The sequence below is a fragment of the Halichoerus grypus genome, chromosome 3 (genome assembly GCF_964656455.1).
Source record: "Halichoerus grypus chromosome 3, mHalGry1.hap1.1, whole genome shotgun sequence".
NCBI lineage: Eukaryota > Metazoa > Chordata > Mammalia > Carnivora > Phocidae > Halichoerus > Halichoerus grypus.
The window spans coordinates 159837811-159861519 of NC_135714.1; the positions used below are offsets into that span (position 1 = coordinate 159837811).

The 23709-nt window shown below is 49.8% G+C and overlaps 1 protein-coding gene and 1 non-coding gene across 6 annotated transcripts in view; one reads left to right on the forward strand and one right to left on the reverse strand.

Moving 5' to 3' along the window:
* Window positions 1–6775: 6775 nt before the first annotated feature.
* SLC25A37 (solute carrier family 25 member 37) overlaps window positions 6776–23709 on the reverse strand; it is a 39973-nt gene continuing 23039 nt past the window's right edge. For 3 of the 5 annotated variants that reach the window (XM_036075087.2, XM_078069503.1, XM_036075088.2), the window contains exons 2-4: window positions 14371–14599; window positions 12322–12378; window positions 6776–10477 (exon numbers count right to left, since the gene is read on the reverse strand). In XM_036075087.2, the coding sequence (XP_035930980.1) occupies window positions 9957–10477; window positions 12322–12378; window positions 14371–14599 (807 nt within the window). In that variant the 3' untranslated portion in view covers window positions 6776–9956. Of the gene's footprint in view, window positions 10478–12321; window positions 12379–13177; window positions 13702–13901; window positions 14343–14370; window positions 14600–23709 lie in introns of those variants that run through there. The other 2 variants (XM_036075091.2, XM_036075089.2) reach the window with 2 other exon arrangements.
* On the forward strand, window positions 20885–20957 carry TRNAR-CCU (transfer RNA arginine (anticodon CCU)). Its single transcript has one exon. It is a non-coding gene; the product is annotated as a tRNA-Arg (tRNA).

A 23709-nucleotide genomic window follows, 5' to 3' on the forward strand; every position in this document is an offset into this window, starting at 1 on the left:
AAATAAAATCTTTAAAAAAAATAATGAGGGGGGCTATGCATGTGTGGGAGAAGGAGGTATATGGGAACTTTCTACCTTCTTCACAATTATATTTATTTTTATTTCTTTAATTTTATTTTTTATTTTTTAAAGATTTTTATTTATTTATTTGACAGAGAGGGACATAGTGAGAGAGGGAACACAAGCAGGGGGAGTGGGAGAGGGAGAAGCAGGCTTCCCGCAGACCAGGGAGCCCGATGCAAGGCTCGATCCCAGGACCCTGGGACCATGACCTGAGCAGAAGGCAGATGCTTAACGACTGAGCCACCCAGGCACCCCAATCTTCACAGTTTTACTGTGGACCTAAAACTGTTCTAAAAAATCAAGTGTATGTATGTATGTGGGGGTGTGTGTATATATGTATATGCATGTATAATTTTAAGTTCAAACATCTAGTCTCTATAATTAAAAAAAAGCCACAGAAAAACCACAGTGTGTCTTCCTATAGTCATGTACTAGCTGAAAATAAGGGCATTACTACTATCACATTCCCTAAGCTGCAGGCACTTGATACATTATGAGCTATTTTGTTTCAGGCATTGTGGGAGCCTAGAGTTCAACACAGATGAACAGTCTGCACTCAGAATTTAGATAGTCATATAGGCCAACCAATTACTGAATTACAGTTGCACGGAGATGCAGCAGTTAAAAGCATATTAAAGAGAAGGATGTGAAATGCACTTAACTCCATCATTTTCCTATACCAATTTCCTGGATTTTTGTATTTTATTATATAGGAAATGAGAAGAGAATAGTAGTAAAGAAAAGTGATAATGAATGATTCTTGATGGCAGGTGGGCTAAAAGGTCTGTAAAGATTCTCTTTCCAATCTCATATAAAAATCATGTAATCATACGATAATTATAGATGTAGAGAGGGGGTAGAGCCTATACTATATGAGCAGAGGCTAATGCAGCTGAAGGAACTATTACAGGACATCTGGCCCACCCCTTTCATTTTGCAGATGGGGACACTGCAGATGAGAGATTATATGGTATGCCCAAGGCCACTCAAAATTTCCCAACCAGTTAATGAGCTCCAGGACTAGAGTCCAGGCCTTTGGACATGCTGACCCACCTGCTATGTGCTCAATGGTTAAAATGGACCAGAGCAAATAAATTACTTCATTATAGCAACAAATAAAATTATCCATGTATTAGTATTCACTATAAGATAATTGTATGCTTTTCAAATCTGGTTTTTAGAAACTTGCTGAGCTTAAAAACAAAAGACTTACAGAGGCCACGGTGGACATTCAAGGTAGCATCAATAAACAAAGATTTTGATTTAAGTCAAACCAACAAGAACAATCTCTTCAAAATAAGAAACTGGTTCAGATGAAGCACGACAGTAAGAATCCAAGAACATCTGCATACGAGTGCTCTTGGCAACCCTAGCTCACCGGAACACCATGAGGCTTAGAACCTCAGGTTCCGTTCTGCGTGAAGAAGTTTTTCTACCACAATGAATAATGGGCTCAGGGTCTGGTACCATCTTTCCACCTAGAACCTTCTTTTTCCTGGCTGCTCCTCTCAGTATGATTGCCAGTACCATTAACCATGACCCTCTGTATAATTTACCCAGATTTCAGTCATGTCATGAGCTTGAGGGGAGGCAAGCAAGGGAGTCGTACACTACACTTGGCTGTCAGACCCAGGATCCTGCCTGAAGACTGTGAACTGACCACAAAGTTTCACTATTATGGACATAAACTAAACCAGGAATAAGATCCCTGGAAATGCTAGGAAATAAGGCAAGAACCAAAGGAAGCTGTTAGCACTTGGGTCTTACCAGCTTCTAGACTAATGTTTTTTCAGTCTTGGACCCAAGGCAGTTGAAATTTGGACATTGCCTTGAATCTTCGGGTATTTTTTTTTTTTTGCCTAGGACTCTCATTATTGAAAGTACTTATCCATTACCCTCATGAAGCCCAGTGCTCCAGAAAAAGGGCATTATGGGTTTTTCATTAAAGTTTGCTCATTATTTTATTCCAAACTTTACACGGATACAATTAGGGAAAGGGAGAAAATTGCTAAAATATTTCATTCACATGGTTGCACTAAGCTCAAAATATGACTCTTGGGATATGTATTTGTCACCTGTCAAGCTAAAGGCATCCACCAAGAGGATGTTCTCATCATTCGGCAGAAAACCAGAATCTACTTCCACAAGTCCACAACCCAATGAGAGCAAAGGTTCCCAGTACTACTCTTCATTTCTTCATTTCAAGCTACATCTTCCTTAAAGGCAGCCACCACAAGGGCCAGCGGGACAATAATGGGGAACGCAGACATGCACCTGCCTCCTTCTGTCGCTCTGGGCTTCACGAAGCTTCCATTGGGTTCTGCTTTCTCGTAAGAGCTGTCGGCCGTGAGTCCTTCACAACAGCAGAAATTCACGAGGACTCTAAAGCAATGACAGGCTTCAACAGCCATGGGTCAAAGACAAAAACATTGCCAGTATCATCTGGATTTGTATTTTTTCTTCCCACAGAGGAGTTTCAGAGAACAGTGAACATGCACTGGGCTGTCCCTCTTAAGGTGGCACTTTGTCCTCCCAGCAGAGCCCCATTGGTTCTCCCCCGGTGCCTCACCTACAGTAGAAAATGAAAGATCATGGCCGCCATGGGTACATAAGAACATAAGCAAAGAGCTTCCTAACGAGGCCATATCAATAGAAAACCGCAATTCGAAAGTATCCTCTCGTATCCACACATTCACCAAAGAAAGCTCACAGGTTCCCCCAAATAATATTACTTTTAGGAGGCAACGCTAGAGGAGTAAGTTTGGAAGTATTTTCAAATTGTATAGATGTATGGGGGAGTCCGAATTTTAAATATGGTGTCTGGCTGGAGACCCCTCATGAAATTTCCTCCCTTCCCACTAAACTACCAGGACAGCCGAGATGTTCTACAAATCATTCAATTTCTGGATAGATACCCAGTTTGTTTCCAGCTTTTGGCTTTCATGAACAATCACCAATACTGTAATTCCTTCTGGGTAGATCTCTCCACCTCTGATGTCCCACAGGCATTCCAAACTCAAGGGAACTTCAGAAGTTTGCTAAATACAATTAACAATGATTGTTGCTCGTATGCAGAATGAGGGAATGTTGGCGGGGGGCGCTGTGGAGAAAAGAGTGAATGAACAGCAGTTTCTGTTCCCATGGGACACAAATCCTGGACAGATGGCAGCAAAAATGCAAAGTGAGGTGAGCTCCAGTGGCTCTAGGCCAGGTACTGATGAGAGAGAGAGAGATCACATTTAACATGAGAGTCAGGAAGAACTTTGCAGTGGAGTAGTATATGCTGTCTTCAGGGTACCTTAAAGATAGGACTCTGATGGGCAGAGAGGGGAGGTGGGGAGGAGGCAGGAGAGAGAGGAGGACATTCCAGTGGGAACGAAGATCCAGATAGCCAAACTGTGGAAAGAGCCCAGATGTCCATCGACAGATGAATGGATAAAGAAGATGTGGTATATATACACAATGGAATATTGCTCAGCCATCAAAAAATGAAATCTTACCATTTGCAACAATGTGGATGGAACTAGAGGGTATTATGCTGAGCGAAATAAGTCAATCAGAGAAAGACAATTATCATATGATTTCACTCATATGTGAAATTTAAGAAACAACAGAGGATCATAGGGTAATGGAGGGAAAAATTTAAAAAAATGAAATCAGAGAGGGAGACAAACCATAAGAGACTCTTAACTGTAGGGAACAAACCGAGGGTTGATGGAGTGGGGCGGGGGGATGCGGTAACTGGGTGATGGGCATTAACGAGGGCACGTGAGGTGATGAGCACTGGGTGTTATATACAACTGATGAATCACTAAATTCTACCTCTGAAACTAATAATATACTATATGTCAATTAATTGAATTTAAATAAAATAAAATTTTAAACAAAGATCTGGAAAGAAGGCAGCACTGCTGTTTAGGAGATGGAGACCTAGGATCTCATCCATCCATCCTGCTATCCTCTCCTGTTTCCCTTTATTCCTTCACACAGGAAGCTAAATCGGGCACTGGCCTATGTAGGAGAGCCTATTCTTAAGTTCAGTTGGCAATGAGGAGCCCTTGAAAGTTTTGAGCAAGTGAGTGGCATGGTAGGCCTCTGGCAGCAGGGGGCAGGAGTCTCTTGGGGCTAGGGGACAAGTGTTATTAAGATCTGGGGGATCTCCAGCAGGCACCTGGACATGTGGATCTGGAGCTCAGGAGAGAAGTCGGGATGCTATATCCCACATCTGGGAATCATCTTTCCAGAGAGGCCAACTGACGCTGTGAAGGCCGACCAGCACCAAAAAGGGGTGGAGAGACAGGAGGTCCAAAGGCAGAAGCTTCCCAAGCAGCCATCCCTAGGCGACCCAGAAAGGAACTGAAGCTGGTGGGGGGAGCCAGGAATGGTAGTCAAGGTGGGCAGCCTGGAGGAGGACAGGGAAATGGAAGCCAAAAGAGGGGAGCTAAGGAGGCAGCTCTAAGCCAAGAGCTCAAAGCTCTGGTGTTGTTCATGCCCAAGGAGAATCAGGACTAGATGGATGGATGGATGTAGAGACAAGGTACCTCCTCTGCCGCCAGCTGCTATTTCTCCCAGCCGGGTCTCCCCCTTGACTCTGCCCCTGCTCTCATCTTGCCCTACAGTCATGCACCCCCGAGCCCTGTCGATGCCACTGTTACACTCTCATCAGCTGCATGCACTCTGTTCCGGCCACCCTTCCCATCCCCCTCATTATCCCTCTTCCGGGCAGTTTCATGTGGCACCAAAGCGACCATCTCCTGCCCCCGCGGTATTCCTTCTCCACTCCATCCTGTCCACTTCTGCCAGACGACGCTTCCTAAAGTGAGTTCAGGGTGTCCTCTGCTCCAAGACCCTTAATGGCTCCCCGCTACCTACTGACTAAAGGTCCCGCTCCTCCTGATGACAAAGCTCTGATCTGCAGCTTACCACTGGGGCACCTCCTACAAAGCTCAGCCGGCTGCAAACTGAGCTGTTCTCCCTAGTTGCACTCCTTACTCCTAGGCCCACCCCTGCATTCCGCCTCAGACCAAAGACAACGCTTTACTCCCCTGTGAGCTGTACTAGCCCACCCGCACTCCCTCCCAGTGCTGGGCTCTCCCTCTTGTCCAACTCTGGGCTTGTTACATTTTTCTCTGAGATGTCTGTTCCTTAAGGCGGCTCTTGAGACAGGACTGAAGTCCCTCCCGGGAACTCAGACAGAAAGGAGAGCTTGGCCCCGCAGGAAAGGGAGCCCCTGCGCTTCATGGCTTTCCTAGGGCTGGAATCTGAGTGTGGATGTGCCGGAGAGGGTCATCAGTGATGAAGACGGCCTCTGCCCGAGGAGGAACTGGGAGGGCCAGCACTCACTTGAAGGGGCGCAGGTTGAAGACGACCAGTTTCTCTCGCCCCCTTCTCTCAGTACACATGTTCCGGACACCTGCCACGTACCAAGTCCCGGACTGTGTGTCGGCACTGGTGGGCTGAAAAGCTGGTTAAGACAGAGCCCTGACTTGCAGCAGTTGCCTGTTTCCGTGGTATAAAGATTCCTGCCATTGCTGATTTCCAGCTCACCACAGGACGGTCCCGAACACGGAGCCGGGAAGCCATGCACACAGCCCGCTCCAGGGAGCGGGACGCGGGGCCGGCTCCGGCATACCGCGGCTGGGGCCGGGGCCGGGAGGAAGAGGGCCAAGTCAGTCATGGTCGTGGAGTTTGGTCTAACGGATTAGGTCACTGTTTTACTTCCACGTCTTCTCTTCTAGTCCCCTGGTGGGCTGTTAAAGGCCGGGCAGGGCGGGAACCGCAGCTTACACCGGGCTGTCTACCCACCCCCCGCAGCCCCCCACCCCACACCAGGCACAGTGCTCTGCTCACGGGATGCACTCCAGCCTGCGGGGCAGGGAGGGTGTGTATGCACTGAAAACAGGCCCTCGCATACCTGCCACCCACCCCAGAGGAGTGGAAGCCACCAGAAGCCACAGGTCAGCTTTGCGCAGCGCAGGGTTGGCCTTTGGTAAAATGACGTCGCGGCGAGCTTACCTCAAGCCTTCCGCACTCTCTGATCCCTCTTCCCCACCCTTGCCGATGGCTCGTGCTCAGGCCTGGCCTCGAGTTTGACTCTCCGCCCTCACTGAGGCCTTCGGTGGTGATGCGGCAGGTAGGTTCTCTGACCTCCACGCTACGTGAAGAGTCGAGACTTGTCCCTGGCTTTTCAAAGGGGTCTGAGACCTCCCTCCACCCCTCTCCTATCTCCAGAAAAGGTTTAGTTATCTAGGAACTATGTGAGGATTCTGGTCACTCTTGGGCCTTCCATAAAGAGGGGCCCTGATTGAACCTCTGCAAAGAGGGGTGTGTTTGTGTGTGTGTGTGTGAAAGAGAGAGAGAGAGAGAAACAGGCACATCCCAGGTCTCAGGGCCGTGCACACCATACACTCGCAGCCTGTCACACTCACACTCCCACACTAGGAAGGAAAACTGCCACCCTCCCTGTCGTGGAGAGCAAAGCCAGAGGCGGCTCTCGGCCCTTGCCCGGGCATGATAATGTGACCGTCCCCGGGCTGCCCGACATGGGGATCTGCTTCCACCTCTGAGAGCTGACGTGGCACTTTCTACCGCAGTCATGGATCTGGTTCTTCATGAGCGAGGCTAGACTAGGCACCAGCCTCACGGATTAGACTCCTTCTCCCCATCCACTCTCCTCTTTTTTTCAATATTCCCACCACAGAGCCCACAACGCTTCAAAGACCAAGGCTTTATTTTCTCTAGCTCCAGTGTCACAACCGTAGCAGCAAATCTGAGATATCCCCACACGTAAACACACATTTGTCCCTGTTCCAAAGAGCTGGCAGCAACTGGAGGCAGCGACTGTGCTATTTGCCCCAGGCCATTAAGAAACACTTGCTCACCCTTGTACATTGTGCGTCTTACAGGTAGGAAGCAGCAGTACATTGGCATTTAACAGACACAATCATCCTTAAATAAAGTTAAATAAAACCTTATTGGCATAACAGTGTGTTGGAGATGCAGCTTTAGGGGGACTTTGGAGGACCGCGCTTGAAATAAGACATCATCATTAAAGAAAAGAAACAGAAATAGAAAACACACAGAAGGATGTAGGCCAGTAAACAGCTAGATTCAATACAAAGTTAGGAAAAAATAGTCGTGGATTGAAGCTGTATCACATCTGAGGAAAATCAATTTTCTATTCTAAAATAAAACTCTGATCTACAAGGGACTGAATCTCACATCATGGTCTGGGCGTAAGAGTTCACGCCGGTGTGCACACGCACTGTTACCGAGCACCGTACTCAAGGGGCGTGCCTGACGGCAGAGGTCACCCCAAACACATGAAAGACCAAGCATGTGCCATGATTATGTTAAGCTGGTCATCACCGGGGTGGGGCGAGAACATTTTCCTATTTAGTTACTTCTCAATGTCAAAGTCACAGTTGACAACTGGACTGTAGTCTGCACAAAGCAACGACACAAACTTTGGAGCCCAGAGCAAGGGGGAATATCAATTCCCGCAAGATTAAGACCACTTACATTTGTTTAGTGCTTCACAACTTTCAAAACCCACTCAGATACATGGCTCATCCAGCCTCATGAAGGTCCGGGGGGAAGGCAGGACAGGTGGCGTCGCCCCATTTCCCGGCCAATCCATCTGTACGGTGAGAGCAAAGTATGGGCAGACCTTCCAGCTCAGTCCACAGAGCTCTCAAACCCCCTTCCCGCCTCTCCTTCTTGCATCCCTTACCCAAAGGAGCTTTCCTAGAGAAGTGAACAGTTTCTTTTCTGAATACCATCGGAAACAAAATCCTGTGGGTTTTTTTGCAGCAGTGTGGCACATCTTAAGAGGAGGAGAAAGAGTGGTTGGATAATTATTTTAGAATTCTCTCTAGTTTTCTTCCTTTTGCAGAATGTACCAGTAATACACAGCATGTTTTAGTAGAGGATGTAAATACTTCCCAGAGCACCAGGGTCTCTCTCCATGGGCTTTTTGCACCCCCAAGTAGGACAGAGGCTTGCTGCAACTGGTTTCCCACTGGCAGAGGGTGGGGAGAGGTTCATTCTAAAGTGGGACAGGCCAGCAGGAACCAGGAGCAAGGTCCCGCTCATGGGGCACACATGGGAGCTTCCTGATATGGCACCCTTCTGTCTGACCTCAAAACGACTCCCAAAGGCAGCGTGCAGGGTCCCAAGATGAAACCTGTCCCAGTGCCACCTGGAGTTCTTGGCAGGAGGAACAGCCTCCAAAGGAGCCTGGGTCTGAGCCTCAGAGAGGTGCACTACATTGACCGTGGGGCAGGTCAGGGGTAAAGGGCAAAGGCCAAAGGTCAGGGCCAGGCCCACCAGATTGAACATACATGTGCTTCCTGCTCATTTTTAAAGGGCTCCAGAAGGAAACCGTGAAGCCATTTGGGCTTCCCTTGGAGATGCCTGGCAGCCAATCAAAGGGTGTGGCCAGGGGAAACAAGCTTGCATTTTCTTAGTGATAATCAGGCTCAGATGCACCATTTCAGAAAACAAGACAGTGAGGCCTCGAGTTCTCAGCTGATGCAGATAAGTGACGCTGACAATAGCTCTGGAGAGACATCCTGACTTGTGCACAAGGGCCCGGGTCTCACTTCAGCGGCTGGGCTTGGCCTGAGGGCCTGGCCTCTGTCACTGCAAGGTGAGAGGCTCCGTGCCAGGTGAACTAATGGTGGACAGAGGGATGGACACATGCCACAGACATACTTGCTATGCTTTTTAAAAATCCCTGAAACCGCCCAGGGAAACAGATTTAGTCAACACACAAGAATATCTGAAGTGCCAGAGTTAAAGGCTGAAGCAGGAATAAGTTCTAGGGAGAATTTATCCCAATTGCCTGCTCAACAAGTAACAAAACCTTGGCATTTCAAGAGCTGCTGCGTGCTGGCCCAGGGAGGCAGACATCCGCATCCCTCACAAGGAGGAAGGGAATGGTGTCAGCAGGAATAAGACTAGTCATCCCAATCCTGCTGGCGGCCGCTGTCCTCCAATGTGACCGATCCTGCCACCGTTAGGTGTGCATGTGTATGTGCCTACCGCTAGAGAAAATGCCCCAGGACCGATCTTTGGTCCTGGAATTTTCAGTAAAGACAAAAGCAAAAGGCACACGCAGGTGACTGACTGAATAAAAGGAGAAAAAAAGTAGCTAGGAGTAATGTATCACTATTTTGATTTTGTTTGCAACATAAATTCAAAATATAAACTTTATTATTTTACATTCAAGTGAAACTTCCATCTGGGGGCTCCACACAATCTTAGGCCACATTCAGTAATTTATCACTTTGGTGCCTTTTCACTTAACCCAATGGAAGAATTCAGCCCTCTATCTTTTAAAAAAAAAAAACAAAAAAAACTTGACATTCCCAGCTGTACCACTTATTTGCACACACGCACTGGCGTGTGCACGCACATGCGCACACACACACACACCCAAAAACTTCTACATAGAAAAATAAAGGATAAACATTATCCATCTATTTTGTACTGTGTACTAGAACTTTTATATACAGAATTTTCTTTTTTTCTTTAATGCTTTCAGTCACTGTACATTTTCTCCCCTCCCTTGTGAGCTGCGATCGTAGGGCAGGAGACGGCTACAGGAAGGCAGAAAAGCTACATTCCTGTCAGGGGAAGGACAGCAAAAGCCATCCCTCGCTCCCCGTCCAAAGTCTTCCCCCACCTACCACCTCAGACATCCGTGTGGACGGCCTTCCGGTCAGCGGCTGTCCCATTGTCCCCACTCTCTGAGGCGTCAGGGAGCAGAGGGCCCACCCTGCCAACACCCCGCCAACATAACCTCGGTGTGAGGACAAGGGAATGGAAGCAGGCAGGAAAAGCCTTTTTAAAATAAAAGATTCTGGAATCACTGCCCACAGCCTGTCCCTTTAGTACGGAGCCCGATTCTCCAGCTTGTGTTTGGTGAGAAAGTACTTGAAGAACTCATAGACAGACCAGGAAATGGCCGTGGAGGGCATCTGGTAGATGACACGGGCCTGCATGCCTTTGAAATAGCCGGGTAGGCCATTGAGCTGGTACACCATCCTGAAGGCATTGGCCATGCCCGACAGCCGGCCGCTGATGTTGGCCAGGTTGAGGGCCATGTTCTCCTGAGTGTTGAGGAGGGTCTTACAGACGTCCAGTGGGGTGGTGGCGGCTGCGGCGAGGGCCCCGGCCAGCCCGCCCGAGATGATGTGGGACTGTGGGTTGTAGCCCCGGTGAGGGTTGACCTGCTCCTGCAGGAACTCGTAGGTGATGAAGTGGATGGACTGGAAGGGAATGTTCATGGTCAGCTGTGTGGTGTAGCTCCGGTAGAAGGCCCCCAAGCCCTCGGTCCTCCAAACCGTCCAGACGCAGCGGAGGGCTGACCGGTGCGGCGAGTCGTACATCTGCATGCGCTGCTTCACAACTGTGGTCAGGGCCACCAGCAGGCGGGGGGTGGATGGTTGGGTTTGGCCCCACCCCGGGTCGGAGTGAAATGGGCAGCCAAGCCATAAAGAGAAACAAGCAAATTTAGACACACTGGTAACAGGTCCCAGAGAACTAGCACACACGCAGCCCCGCCAGCTCTGGGCTCTCCCGTTTACAGATGTGGCCCCAGGACCCGGTGCTCAGTTTCTCCTGCCTGCAGCCCGCATAAGGGGGTCCCCGAACCAGGCAGCCACTTCAGACTAGATTCAGTGATCTGATCCCCCATATCCCGGAGGCCTCCAGCATCGCACCTGCGGCAAAACTAAATCCTGCCCCCCCCATCTCTCTGCCCTCCACCGTCCCAGCTACATGTGTGTCCCGTCTTTTATTCTCTGTATGTGGTCTGTACACAGCATTTTTAGCTTCTGTATGTCACAGCGCTCTTGGAAGAAACACTGGAATTATGTGAGCACAAATTCAGTGACAAACCCCAATGAAGACGCTGGCTTAAAATACAGAAGTAACTGCTGGTTCAAAGGCTATGAGGCAACTGGGGGCCTCAGGCTTGAGTCATAATAGTCCCCCATGCACTGCCAAATGAACACATGCAGTGTGCTTTGCTTTACTTTTAGAGAAATGAAGTCCTTAAATCAATGTCAAAGAGAAGAGAGGGAGCTGAACCTCACTTGTTTCTCTTTGAAAAGTAGAAACAAAATTCTTGCCTGGTTGACATGGGCTAATTAACTGGTCACTGACCAGGTCCCTGGATGCACTGCCTTAAACACGCAAAAACAAAGCCCACCTCTCCCAGTCTGACCCATCAAGTTCCTGAAGGTCAGAACAAGCCCCCTGTCTGCGAGGGGCTGGGAGGCAGCTGAGAGCAAATAAGAAATGTTCACCTTAAAAGACAAAAACAGACAAACTCATAACAAAAGACTTGAAATGTTGACGTTTTACCTTTCATTTTCGCTTCTGGCAAGGGACCAATTTTTAGTTGGGGAGAAAGGTGGAGAGAGCCCTACATGTCACACCGAGAATAACCCAGCTGCAAGGATGCCCAGTACCAGGCCCCAAAGCTCCTCGCTGGGCGGACCTGAGTCAGCTAAGGACGCACGTCTGCACGGCTGACAACTGTTTTCCAGTGCTCCCCAAATTCAAAATAATAATTTAAAAAAAAAAAGGTAACGTGGGAGGGGCTGGCTAAGGCAAGATGGCCAAAAGTTAAATCACAAGTAGAGTGAGGTGCACATGGGCATTCCTAACACTCTCCTCTCCACATCTGCGCACGTTTGAGATGGTCCGTAATGATTTCAGATCTCTTTTAAAAAAGCAAATTGAACCTAAGCCCTAATGAATGGCCTTTGACGGCTTCCCCCTAAACCTGTCTGGGATTGATAAAGGTTAACAAAGGCCTGTGCGTGTGAGTGTGTGCCCTGTGCACACAGGTACACGTACACACAGGTTTTACGGGAGTGCCAAAGACTACTCAAGGAAGCTTGTTAAAACAGACTCCGTCTCTACCCCCCAGAGACTCCCATTTAGCAGGTCTGGGGTGGGACTCGAATTAGCATTCCTAACATGCTCCCAGGAGATGCTGATGCTGCTGGTCCGAGGATCACAGTCCCACTCTCTGTTCAAGAGAACAGGAACACCGTAAGCTCAAATGCTCAGCCCCTTTTCGAGGCCTTTGCTAATGTGGTAAAGAATTCTGCTTATTCTGACTGGGGGCCGGAAGTCCCCTTGCCCAACCTTCGGTCTCCCCGCCGCCCAGCCGCCCCCCACTGTTTTTCCTGCCCCTTCGCACATCCCCTCCTGCCATTCCCTGGGACCATGAAGCATTACCTTCTGCTGGATTCATTACCGCATCGTGGAGCAGGGTGGCCATACTCCCAGCTATCCCTGCAAAACAAACTCCAGAAAATTACCCTCTGCGACCGGGAGTTCTGAGGAAGTTCCTGGAACGTAAAATCAGATGGAACCCTGCACAGAGCTTTCTAAGAAGCAAAATCTATGCCCAGCTGCTCCCAGGTGAGCACTGACTCTTCAAAACGTAAAGTGATGATTGAATTGTTGAGAAAAATGAGGATGATAACATAGGCGCCATTGGCCACATTTTCATCCTGCAGATGTGTAGTCAATGCTGGGAAAGGTTAGACCTGCTGACGGCTGATGGTACCCAGAAACCACACTTCATGGCTTTTCCCAGTGGAAAACTGTCCAGATTTTAATTGTCTCCTGTCCCTCACCTTTGTCCACAGACTAACTTACTCTGTCCTTGAGCTGGGGCAAGCAAAGGGGATGATATTATATATACAGCTAAGAGGGGAGAAAAAGAAAATAAGTTTTAAAAGAAATATCCTTAATAAAATCCAGGCATTTTCAAGAAAACAGGCAGGAGAAGCAGACGTCAGGAAGCTCTGCATATGGCAGATTTCCAGGGTTGGTTTGCAAAGCGATGACTCGTCTCGGAGATGGCAGACCCCATCTTGAGGCTCTCATCTGGCCTGGCTTCAAGAACCAGGAACTTCTGAAGTCTAATTAAGGCCTGGAATTTTGCTTTTGGCTTTGGGTTTCCTCCCTAGGCAGGTGACACTGCCCAGCTATTAAGATTAGCCCCGGAAGGTGGGAGGAATGAGCAATACCAGGATAATGCTTCAGAAATGCGTATAAACCCCCTTTCCCCCCCACACACACTTACGATTACCACCAGAAAGGTCAAAATGCAACCACAGCATACATCGTCGCGAAGCAGTAACGGCACTGGGCAGAACTGTCCAACCACCTCCAAGGGGTTCAGTGACCAAGGGACTAAACCATTACACAAGGCAGTTTCAGTAAGAGGCAAACCCCGAGGCCAAGGACTCAGGGGACAGCATCAGAGTGTGACCCTTGGGGACTGTCTTGATAAATGCAACCAGGGGCCCATTTAAAAAAAAAAAAGAAATAAATGTCTGCACACCAGCCAGGTAGTTATTATTACCAGGGTTTGCTGGTGGAAGGGTTGCTTTTGGGTTCTCTCAGCACAAAAAGAAGGGGGAAAAGCTGTCGATGGTCACTCTCCCTCTTCCGTGTTGAAAAATTAGTTTTGTTAAAATAAGGACCCCTTATTCCATGTCCAAACAAAAACCAACAAAAGCAAAACCCAAAGGAGATGGGGAAGGAGCCACCACTGAGCCCACTGAGCCCACCGAGCCCACTGCGCTGGGCGGGTAGGAGCCGCCCCCCTCCCCACCCACCCACGCCCCCTCCCGCCACTCTCCCTCAAAACAACAAAGGAAAACTATTCCAGCCCTTGCTCGCTGAGAGGCGACCGAGACCAACGGAAGAGAACGGGGGCGAAACCCCCAGATCCCCAGAGGCTTAAGGTGGGAAAGGTGGCCTGCGCTGCAGCAAATCCTTTGTCAGCCATAAAACTTCTTGACCTTTTAAAGCTTAGTTAGATCTTGACGTTGCAGAGACCTGTTGAACCAGTTTTTAAATAGTCTCAAAGAAGCTGTCCAGATAACTTTTTTTTTTTGAATCCAGCATTGAAAAGTTTTGTTTCTATTCAGGGTTTGTTTGTTTTTTTTTTCCTAGATCTGATCATTAATTGTTTTTCAATGTCTTAAAAAAAAAAAAAATGAAAAACCCACGCAACAATGCAAACTGAAACACCTCTGTCACCGACTTCCCCCAGGTTTTAGAAAGCGGGGGGAACAGAAAAGCGCGCGCGTGTGTGTGTGTGTGTGCGTGTGTTTGGGTGTGTGTGCACACACGACTAGAGTTCTTTATTCGTAAGCAAGCGCGGCGGAGATGAGGCGTCAGGCTGCTGGGTCACAGGGAGGAGAACCCTGGGGAAGGGTCTGTTGAAGGAGAAAGCTCTCTAACTCCAGACAAACGCTTTCAAAATACCGTTGGCTAGGTGGCTGTTTCCTTGGTGGTGGAAAACGGCATTTAAAGTCCTTTTCATGTTTTCATAGCAGGCAAAATACATGGCGTGGGCCGGCCCTGCACCCATCATCATCACGTTGAGGCCTCGCAGGGGCCTCCAGAAGCCTTCAGTCCGAATGATTTTCTTAAGGGCTCCGTAGACACTTGTGTACTGCGCTTTGGGATCTGGATTCAAACTCTGCATTCGTGTCTGGGGGCGGGGGCAAGAAAACAGAAACGGTGGAAGTTAACAAGGATAGTAAAGAGGAAAAAAAGACCCAGGGAGACAGTGAGAGCTAACTGTCCATTTTCAGTTTCACGGGATTTCTCGGTGAGGAAAACAGATTCCCTCCTTCCTGGAGTACTCCCCGCCTCACATACGCACATTCGCATGGATTCCATCGTGGCCAGCAGTGGGGAAGGATGGTTGGGGGCAGGATACGATATAGGAAGATGTACCCACATGCTGTGTGAGCCCTGAGGAATCCCTTAACCTCTCTGGACCTCAGGACCCCCCCAATTAAAAAAACACGATGGTCACAAACCCTTAATAAACTCAGAGGCCTAGTCAACTGGAAGTATTCTTATCCTGTGGTTGCCCCTCTCGTCCTAAAGTCTGTGTCCTCACTTATCTGAGACCTCCATGTTCTGAATGCTCCTTTTCAGCCCCCACCAGGAATCTCCCAGGCGTCCTCCAGACCTCATCCCACAGCTCCTCTACATGCATTTTACATTTTGTCTTCAGAAGTTAGCACTTACACATAAATGGTCCTGTTCTTAATTTCTTCCTGTGTGGAGCCTTGCCTCCTTGAGGCAGAAGCTCAGCTTTCCCCATCTGTTATCCCTGTCAGATGACCAGAGCACTTAAGTGGGTACACAGTTAATCTCGGGGTCAACAGATCAAGACCCTGGTACCCACAATGGCTCCAACGATGTCCAAACACTAGTTTGTTGCTATGGAGGTATTTCTGAGATGAGATTAACATTTAAATCATTAAATTAGACCCTGAGTGAAACAGATTACTCTGTGTGGTATGGTGGGTCTACACACACACACTCTCTCTCTCTCTCTCTCCTGGCTTGGTCTCTCTGGAGAACCCTGACTGGTACAGAAGGTAATATCTGCCAGGTGAAAGACCCACCCTGGCTCAGTCCTGCAAAAGCAACAAGCATGCGCCCCTCCACTCCCCTCAACACACGCAGGCTAGAGGGGAGGGTCTCCAACCGTGAGCAGGGATACCCTTTTACCACCAAACAAAATCATACCCAAAGCTAATATATAAAATGGAAGAAGAATTCCTCTAATTGAGAATGGGGGGAGGGCCCTGGACTCTCTTCTCACTCTGAGGCAGACACCCCACACACACACGCCGCCCTCCCTCCCCAGCAACCAGCAACTCCAGGGCTCAGAGGAACAGTGTGAAACCAATGATCTAAATTAACACTCATATGTGGGATTTAAGAAACAAATGAACAAACAAAGAAAAAAAGAGACAAACAACAAACAAAACAAGACTCTTTTTTTTTTTTTAAAGATTTTATTTATTTATTTGACAGAGAGAGACACAGCGAAAGAGAGGGAACACAAGCAGGGGGGAGTGGGAGAGGGAGAAGCAGGCCTCCCGCGGAGCAGGGAGCCCGATGCAGGGCTCGATTCCAGGACCCTGGGACCACGACCTGAGCCGAAGGCAGACACTCAACGACTGAGCCACCCAGGCACCCCAAAACAAGACTCTTTACAGAGAACAAACTGGTGTTTGCCAGAGGGGAGGGGGTGGGGGATGGGTGAATTAGGTGATGGGGATTAAGAGTCCACTTACTGTGACGAGCACTGGGTGATGTATGAAAGTCTTGAATCACTATGTTCTACTCCCGAAACTAATACAACACTGCATGTTAACGACACTTGAGTTTTAAAAAAATAAATTTTTAAAATTAATGGTCATTTTCAGACGTCACCAGCTAGTAAAAACCACAAAGAAAATGGGCACATCACTGGCAACTTGTCATTTTGCCAAGAAAGGGCATAAAACAGTAACAACATGAGCAACAATCACCATTGCCCTCCATTACGACCATTTTCTATGAAAGGACATTTTTAATGCCAAAAAAAAAAAAAAGCAAAGACTATCTCTGATTATAAAGCTGTTCTTTAAATTAAATTTAGCTTTATTAAAAACTCCCTACTTGGGGCACCTGGGTGGCTCAGTCGGTTAAGCGTCTTGACTCGATTTCTGCTCAGGTCATGATCTCAGGGTTATGAGATGGAGCCCAGCGGGGCTCCGTGCTGGGCATGGAGCCTGCTTGTCCCTCTCCCTCTGCCCCTCCCCCACTCTCTCAAAAAAACCACAACAAAACAACTCACCACTTTACCCCTTGTTTTCTGGTGAAAATGCCCCCTGGCCCAGCCCGAGGCAGCTGCCCCACATCTGGACCCACATTCCAGGGAATGCCAGGTGGGAATGGATGGGGTCAGTGTCCCTGTGCCTTTTGTTGAACTATTTTCTATTCTAACATGTTTCCAAAAGTATTCGAGGTGGCTTCATAATGGAGGATACATTATAAGCAAACAAGAGCAAGGGAAGGAGAAGGAGGGAATTTGTCAACCTAGAGGGCACCTGACGCTGCTCAGCAGGTGCTCCTGGCCAGAGTGAACCAAGTATGGGAGTGCAAAGTGTCCACTCTGGAAGAGGCACATCCGCTTCCTCAGGACTGCTGAGGCTACCCAGGGCACTGAATCCTCAACAACACTTGAAATCGCTCACATTTTACAGCAAAGAAAGCTCCGTAGTCCCCCCCACCCCCCGCCCCAGCTTTTTCCTATAATTGCCCCTGATGAGAAGCAGGGGCACCAGGCAGGAGGCGGCACAGAGCACAGGGATGGAACCCAGGTCCCATCACTCAGGCTGTGACTCTGGGCTAGATGGTTACCCCCTCCCCGCTTTCGTTTCCTCCTGTGACAGAATGGTTGAGAAAATTAAATGTCTATGACCATCGTTACTGTTAATGACAATAAAGGACGTGGTTCTAGTTATCTAGCCCTGCAGAGGTCTAAGCTCCATGGGGGCGGGGGGCTATGTCTGTCTTATTTACAGTATATCTACGACGCCTATTACGGTGTCTAACTCACACGGGGGCGGGGGGGCCCAATCAATATTTGCTGAACGAGTGAACAAACAAATGCATGCAACTTATGGTACCAACGGGGGTGATGTGGTACTAGGTCTCTTATTGCATTCTCCCCCTAAGATATGAGTAGCTTTCCTGGAATTACCTGTTCCTCCCACCACCCCTTCCCTATTGATTAAAAAAAAAAAAAAAGTCCCAATTTTGCTGCATTTCTCAAGCCCAGGGGTGATCTGCTGAGCCACATGCAGAGCTGAGGCAGCCTGTCCCTGGGACCTGTTGGTAATGGGTGGCTCCTGCCAGTCCTGTGCCCAGGGGAGAGACCCTGGGGATGGACTGGAGAAGCTTCCTGCCTTCTCCACCCTCCACTTGGCCCCAGTTTCTGGCGTTGGGCCAGACCAGCCTGTGGTGAAGGCCTCCCTTGGGTCTCAGTGGGTAGAAACAAAGGAGCCCCTTACAAGCAGTGTGAGAAGACACATAGGACCTGGAACGAGGAGCTGAGAGGCTGGATTCTGGACCTGACCCCAGCTCCAACAGGGCCAGTGGCCTTGGCTATGGCATCTCATCTCTCTGGTCCTCAGTGTCCTCAACTGGAAAATGAAGGAGAGGACTGGAACCGTGGCTGGTTACCAGAATCATGGGGAAATGTTTAACAATGTACCTCTGAGCACCACTCCAACACATGTTGATTCTAAACTCTTTTTTTTTTTTAATTCCCCAGATGATTCTGATCATCACTCAGTTTGGAGAACCCCTAAAAAAAAGGGCCCTCTCGGCCTTAGCACTTTCTAGTAACATTCTGCATCCAGCCTTGGCAGAAAGGGGGGGCACCTGGGTTAAGTGAGGAGGGGGTGGTTGGGGAGGCGGTGTGCAGAGAGGGGGGCCAAGGCAGGAAGCTTTAGAGCCAGCCAGTCCAACCTTGTAGGTCTGAATTCCAATGCTGGGACCTTGAGCAGGTTCCTCAATGTCGGGCCATGGAATAATGCCCCCCCAGCGAGCTCCCAGAGAGCTGTCGGCAGCCGGAGCGAGTTGACCATGGGAAAGGCCTGGCTGAAGCTGAGAGGCAACGATGACCACCTCTTCTCCTACCCACCCCCTTTCTATAGCGTCAGGAAGCCTTCTCCCTGACAAAGCCGCTCACATCGGCCAGCTCTCAGACTTACATGGGAAATTTGGGATTGATTTCTCACCTCTCTCTTTTTAAATTAGGGGTGAGGCAGCTGGAGTAAATTTTACTGAACCAAAATGCCCCACCCCCTGTGGACAAGAAAAGGACGATTGGGTATCTCTCTGTCCCGGGGAGGGGGGGCGGCAGAGGTCTGCTCAAAGGAGGCCACATTTAATGACACAGGGTTGGGACAGAGGCAAGCGGCCCCTGAGCACAGAGGAGGACTCAGTCGAGGCTCCTCTGAGCCCACCATGGCCAAGCTCGGGGCCAGAGCCCCTTTAGTGCGACCTTCATTTCTTCAACCTGCCCACAGGGAGCACCCACCCTCAATCAGGCACCAGGAGGCAGAAGGGAGAATCGTTGGGGAAATAAACAACAAGGAACGTGGGAGATAAGGGGAGAAGGACACAGACCCTCCGCGTGCCCCGAGGGGAGAGAGGGGTGGCCAATCTGCTCCAGCATGGTCGCGGGAGGGGCTGAGAGAAGCCGAGGTGGCCGCGTAGTGGCCGGAGGAGTGACCAGAGCGGTGGAGACCCCTCAGTTTAGCCTCTCTTTCTTTTTCAGTGACTCTACTTGCAGAAGGTACAACTCAGGACCAGGCATTTTTTAGTGACCTGTGGACCAAAGAAGAATTTGGGGTTGAGTGGAAACCACCCAAGCGTCCTGTCCCTCGATGGATGAATGAATAAACAAAAAGGGATCCATACAGACAACGGAATCTTATTTGGCCTTAAAAAGGAATGACATTCGGGCACAGGCTACAGCTTGGGGGAACCCGGAGGACATGATGCTGAGTGAAATAAGCCAGCCAGCCAGCCACACACACACAAATGCTGTTTGATTCCACGTAACATGAGGTACCTGGAGTTGCCAAAACCATAGAAACAGAAAGTAGAATGGTGGTTGCCAGCGGCTGGGGGAGGGGAACGGGGTTGTTTCCCGGACCCTGACTTTCACTTTTGCAAGACGTACAGTTCCGTGAATGTACTTAATGCCACCGAACTGGGCGCTTAAACATGGCTAGGATGGCAAGTTCGATGTTACGTACATTTTACCACAATGTTTTTTTAAAAGCCCAGGTGTGAGGGTAAACAGAAGGAAAAAGACAACAGAGAAAGGGCAGAGATTAAAAAGCACAACCAAAACCAACCAAAAAGACGGAGACAGAGAATTTCACAAACCGCCTTTCCTGTCCTGGGTTTCAGTTCCTGCTCAGGCCTAGCTGCACTGCACGCCGGCCCTTTCTTTATAATAAATTCCCATTCTCCGCCTTTTAATTCTCCACTCTTGGAAATTGAGAATGCACATTAGCATATTAAAGGCTCTGGGAAGTCCTTCAGGAAAGCGCTGGTGAATTTTGTTTAACAAGGCACTTGTTACTGTTTGTCTTGGGCGACAGAAACCCTGTCTCACGGAACAACCAGTTCCACCTTGCTGAACACACTTTGAGAAAACAGCTGTAGCCGGCATGGGCCCTGGACGCAGGACTGGACGCAGGAAGCGCAGGGAACAGCTCGGGGTGTCAGGAGGAACCCCCGGGGGCAGCCCAGGCACAGTGTGGCTGGCAGGAGCCGGAAGACAGGCCCGAGAAGCAGCACGGCCGGGAAGCAGCATGAGCCTCTGGGCGGGTTACCCAAGCACTCTGGCCCAGGAATCAGGAGACCTGGGTCTCAGGCCTGGTTCTGCCACTCCCTGTGTGACTGAGCAAGTCTCCTCCAGCTCTAGAAGGGTGATTCTATAGGAGGGCTCCACGCCAATGATACAAACTCTGTATTTGCATTAAACGGGCTCCATAAGCTCCCAGCAAGGCCAGAATGGAGTGAGGGGCAAACTTTCCCCTAAGAAGACAAATCAGGATGAGCCTACCTTGTCTTGTTCTCTTCTTGAGGGGAAGAGGGTGGATGGAGAGTGGAAAATGCGTCCTCTGCCTCAGGTGAGCTCGCAGGATCGTAGGACAGGAGCTGCAAGGGCCCTGGGCAGAGGGCACACGTAGCTCGGCAACCGCCTTTTCAGTCAGGAAACTGGTGCCCAGCAAAAAAAGCTAAGGGAGCAAGCCAAGCCTGGCGGGGAGACCTCTGACCTCCCTGCGTATCCTGCCCAGCCCAAGGACCTGCAGCATCATGGGGTCACCGTCCTCCCACCTGACCCAGATTCCAAGTCCTCCTTTCTCAGTATTTTCAGAAAACGAAGAACAAGTGGGGTGTCTGGCTGGCTGAGTTGGTAGAGTATGTGACTCCTGATCTCAGGGTCGTGAGTTCAAGCCCCACACTGGACACAGAGTTTACTTTAAAAATAAATAAGTAAAGAAAGAACAAATAATAATATGAAAAACTTCCTGTGTCAAAAATACATGCGCTATCAGGACCAGGAGAAGATAAGGCGAAATCTACCCATTCATCCACTCAAAAGCATTTGCCATGCTCCTACTTTGAGGCAGGTGCAATGGGGAGACAGGGCAGGAATGGGTGTATGCGGGGCTCCCGGGTCATGATGTGAACAAACATCACAGCGTAACAGGTGGGCACAACACGCACCCACTGAGGGACCAGGGCTGGGCCCCAAAAAGCTACCAAGGAGTCTCTGCTGTTCCAGACTTGCTCCCAGAGAAAGGAAATTCAGTTCAGGCACCCACAGAGTGCTAGGAAAATGCCAAATCATATCAGTGTCTGCCGCCCAGTGTCCCTTGCAGAATTAGCGGTCAAATCGATAAGTTTAATTCTATCCCGTCTGCCAACTGGCACTGACAGTCAGTAAATGGAACCACAGCCTAAGCCAGGCCGCAGGTCCCAACCCCAGGCCCCTCCCGATCTTCCAAGCCCACAGCCAGCCACCCACGGGCGCACAGCCTCCTTCAGCCCTGTGCCCGGAGCTCTCCCACTTGCACCCACAGCCCATCCATGGCACTGTGTGTCCCCGGCACTGGGGTCTGCCGGTGACACTCCAGCTCCCATCCACCCCCACCCCGCGCAGACAGCGTCAAGCCGAGGAGCCTGTTCCCACGCAGGCCTCGCTGGCTGAGACATGGGCGCGCAGATCCCTGCAGGCAGCCGGGAGAGAGGCTTTTTTGGCACTGCGTTTTGTGAGGAAAGAACTGTCTTCTGGAATGAAGCTACAGACCTCACCAAGGGCTTAGAAAGTACTATCCTCGCCCTCCAGGATCCTTAGGAGGCACGCACAGCAGAGGAGAAACCCAAACCACATCAAGGAGAACCACGCACACACAGTAAAGCCTACAGCTCTCTTGAGTTCAACACTACCAGGGTTCCAACTCAGAATCTGCGTCCCAACCTGGAACCTCGTCCTTACTATGTATGATACGGAAGATGGATGATCACACCCTGCCCTTTGAAAACACTTGCAGAAATCATCAAAATCGAGGCATGAGGAAAAGGCCTGGGGTCATCCCCCCACCTACCCCCCACACACATTAACCAGGAACAGAGCACCGCAGGAAATGCTTTAAGGAGAACCACACTGTTCACGGCAAGCAGAGGCATATTGAAGTTTATTCTCAAGTTCAAAATTCCCAATCATGTCTTCTTAAATCTCCCAAGTTGGCAAAAGTATAGACATAAAGAGAATGTTACTCTGTCTCTCTTTTTTTAATCAAAAGGAAAATTTGATCCTCTTCAAGTTTAGGAACCAACAAGAGAAAAAGGACCCCTTAAAAGAAGTCCTTGCCTCTCCCTCCACCATCAAGGGGGCACGAGGTAGGGGAACAAAGCATGTGGTGGCGTGGTGCGTGGGGAGCGCCGCGCACATACATTCTGAAAGCCCCCCTATTTTAGAGCAGGCAGAGGGGCCGGTTCACTGCACCGTCAGTGGGAAGAGCTGCACCACGACAAAACAGAGAGATGAGAGCTGGTGGGAACACACTTCCAGCTAAACCGTGTCGGCACTGATTTCCCTGCCTCACCTAGCAGAAGGGCCAGACTCCCCTCCGTTCCCCGTCACCTGGATGCTCAGGGGAGGATGGGAGGGAGTGGGCTCCCACACGCGAGAGCAAACCAGCAAGGCCGCTCTGTCTCTCCACTCACGTCCCACAGGAGGCCCGATTTTCATGTGAACAGACCAGCCACGCTCCAATGTTCCCAGCTACCCGCTGCCTCTAAAATGTGGGCCTGCGAAGCGTTCGCGCCATCTCTCACTCATCCTCTCCGGACGGGGTCCCGAAACCTCCAGGCCCATTAGGGGTGTGCTTCAGGGCACTACTGTTTCTAAAGGATAGAATGCCTAAGCATTCAGTAGAAAATACAAATCCCACCAAGACAACCAAAACCGTGTCTCGGCCTCCCAGGGGAGAAGCCACGGCCCCAAACACAACTTCTCCTGGGAACAGGCCATAGCGTGAAGAGTCAGACAGACCCCAGATCACATCCAACCCAGAAAGGGTGGTGAAAGAGGGGCCACTTGAGCTGTCCCTCGAAGGAGGAACAGTATTACAATTGGTAAGAAATGGAGCTGTCTTTACGATTCCTTCCATCCGATTTGATTTTTGACTTTGTGCGCGTGTTACTTTGATTGGGAAAAAAAAAAAAAAAAGGCCAACCGGGCAGGGAGAGGAAGTGAACGATTCTGCCAAGGGGGAATGTGAATGTGCAGGTGGGTCTGGGAACCAGAGGAAGGTATGGCTGAAGGGTATGCTTCAGGGGAAATGCAGAGGTAAGGTGCAGATGGAGAGGTAGTCCTGGGCTCAGGAGGGTGGCTGAGCATTAGATAATCAATAAATGCTTGCTGAGAGAAAGGCAGGTTGAGGCTGGACTATGGGAGGCTCTGAACAGCTTGCTCAGGCATTTGGAATTTACTTTATATTCCAGTGTTTTCCATGGTTACATACTGCACATGACGGTAGCTATGAGGAGCCACACGGTAACCAAGACGGATGGGGCCTCCAGCGTCTGGGAGGAGGGTTCAGGCCCAGGCAACAGAAGCCCTCCCTGCCGGGTCTCGTTACAGGCTGGCCACGCTCTGCTCTCTCCGCAGCTGTGGCCCCAAGCAAGGCCACTGTGCCACCACCCCACACCCAC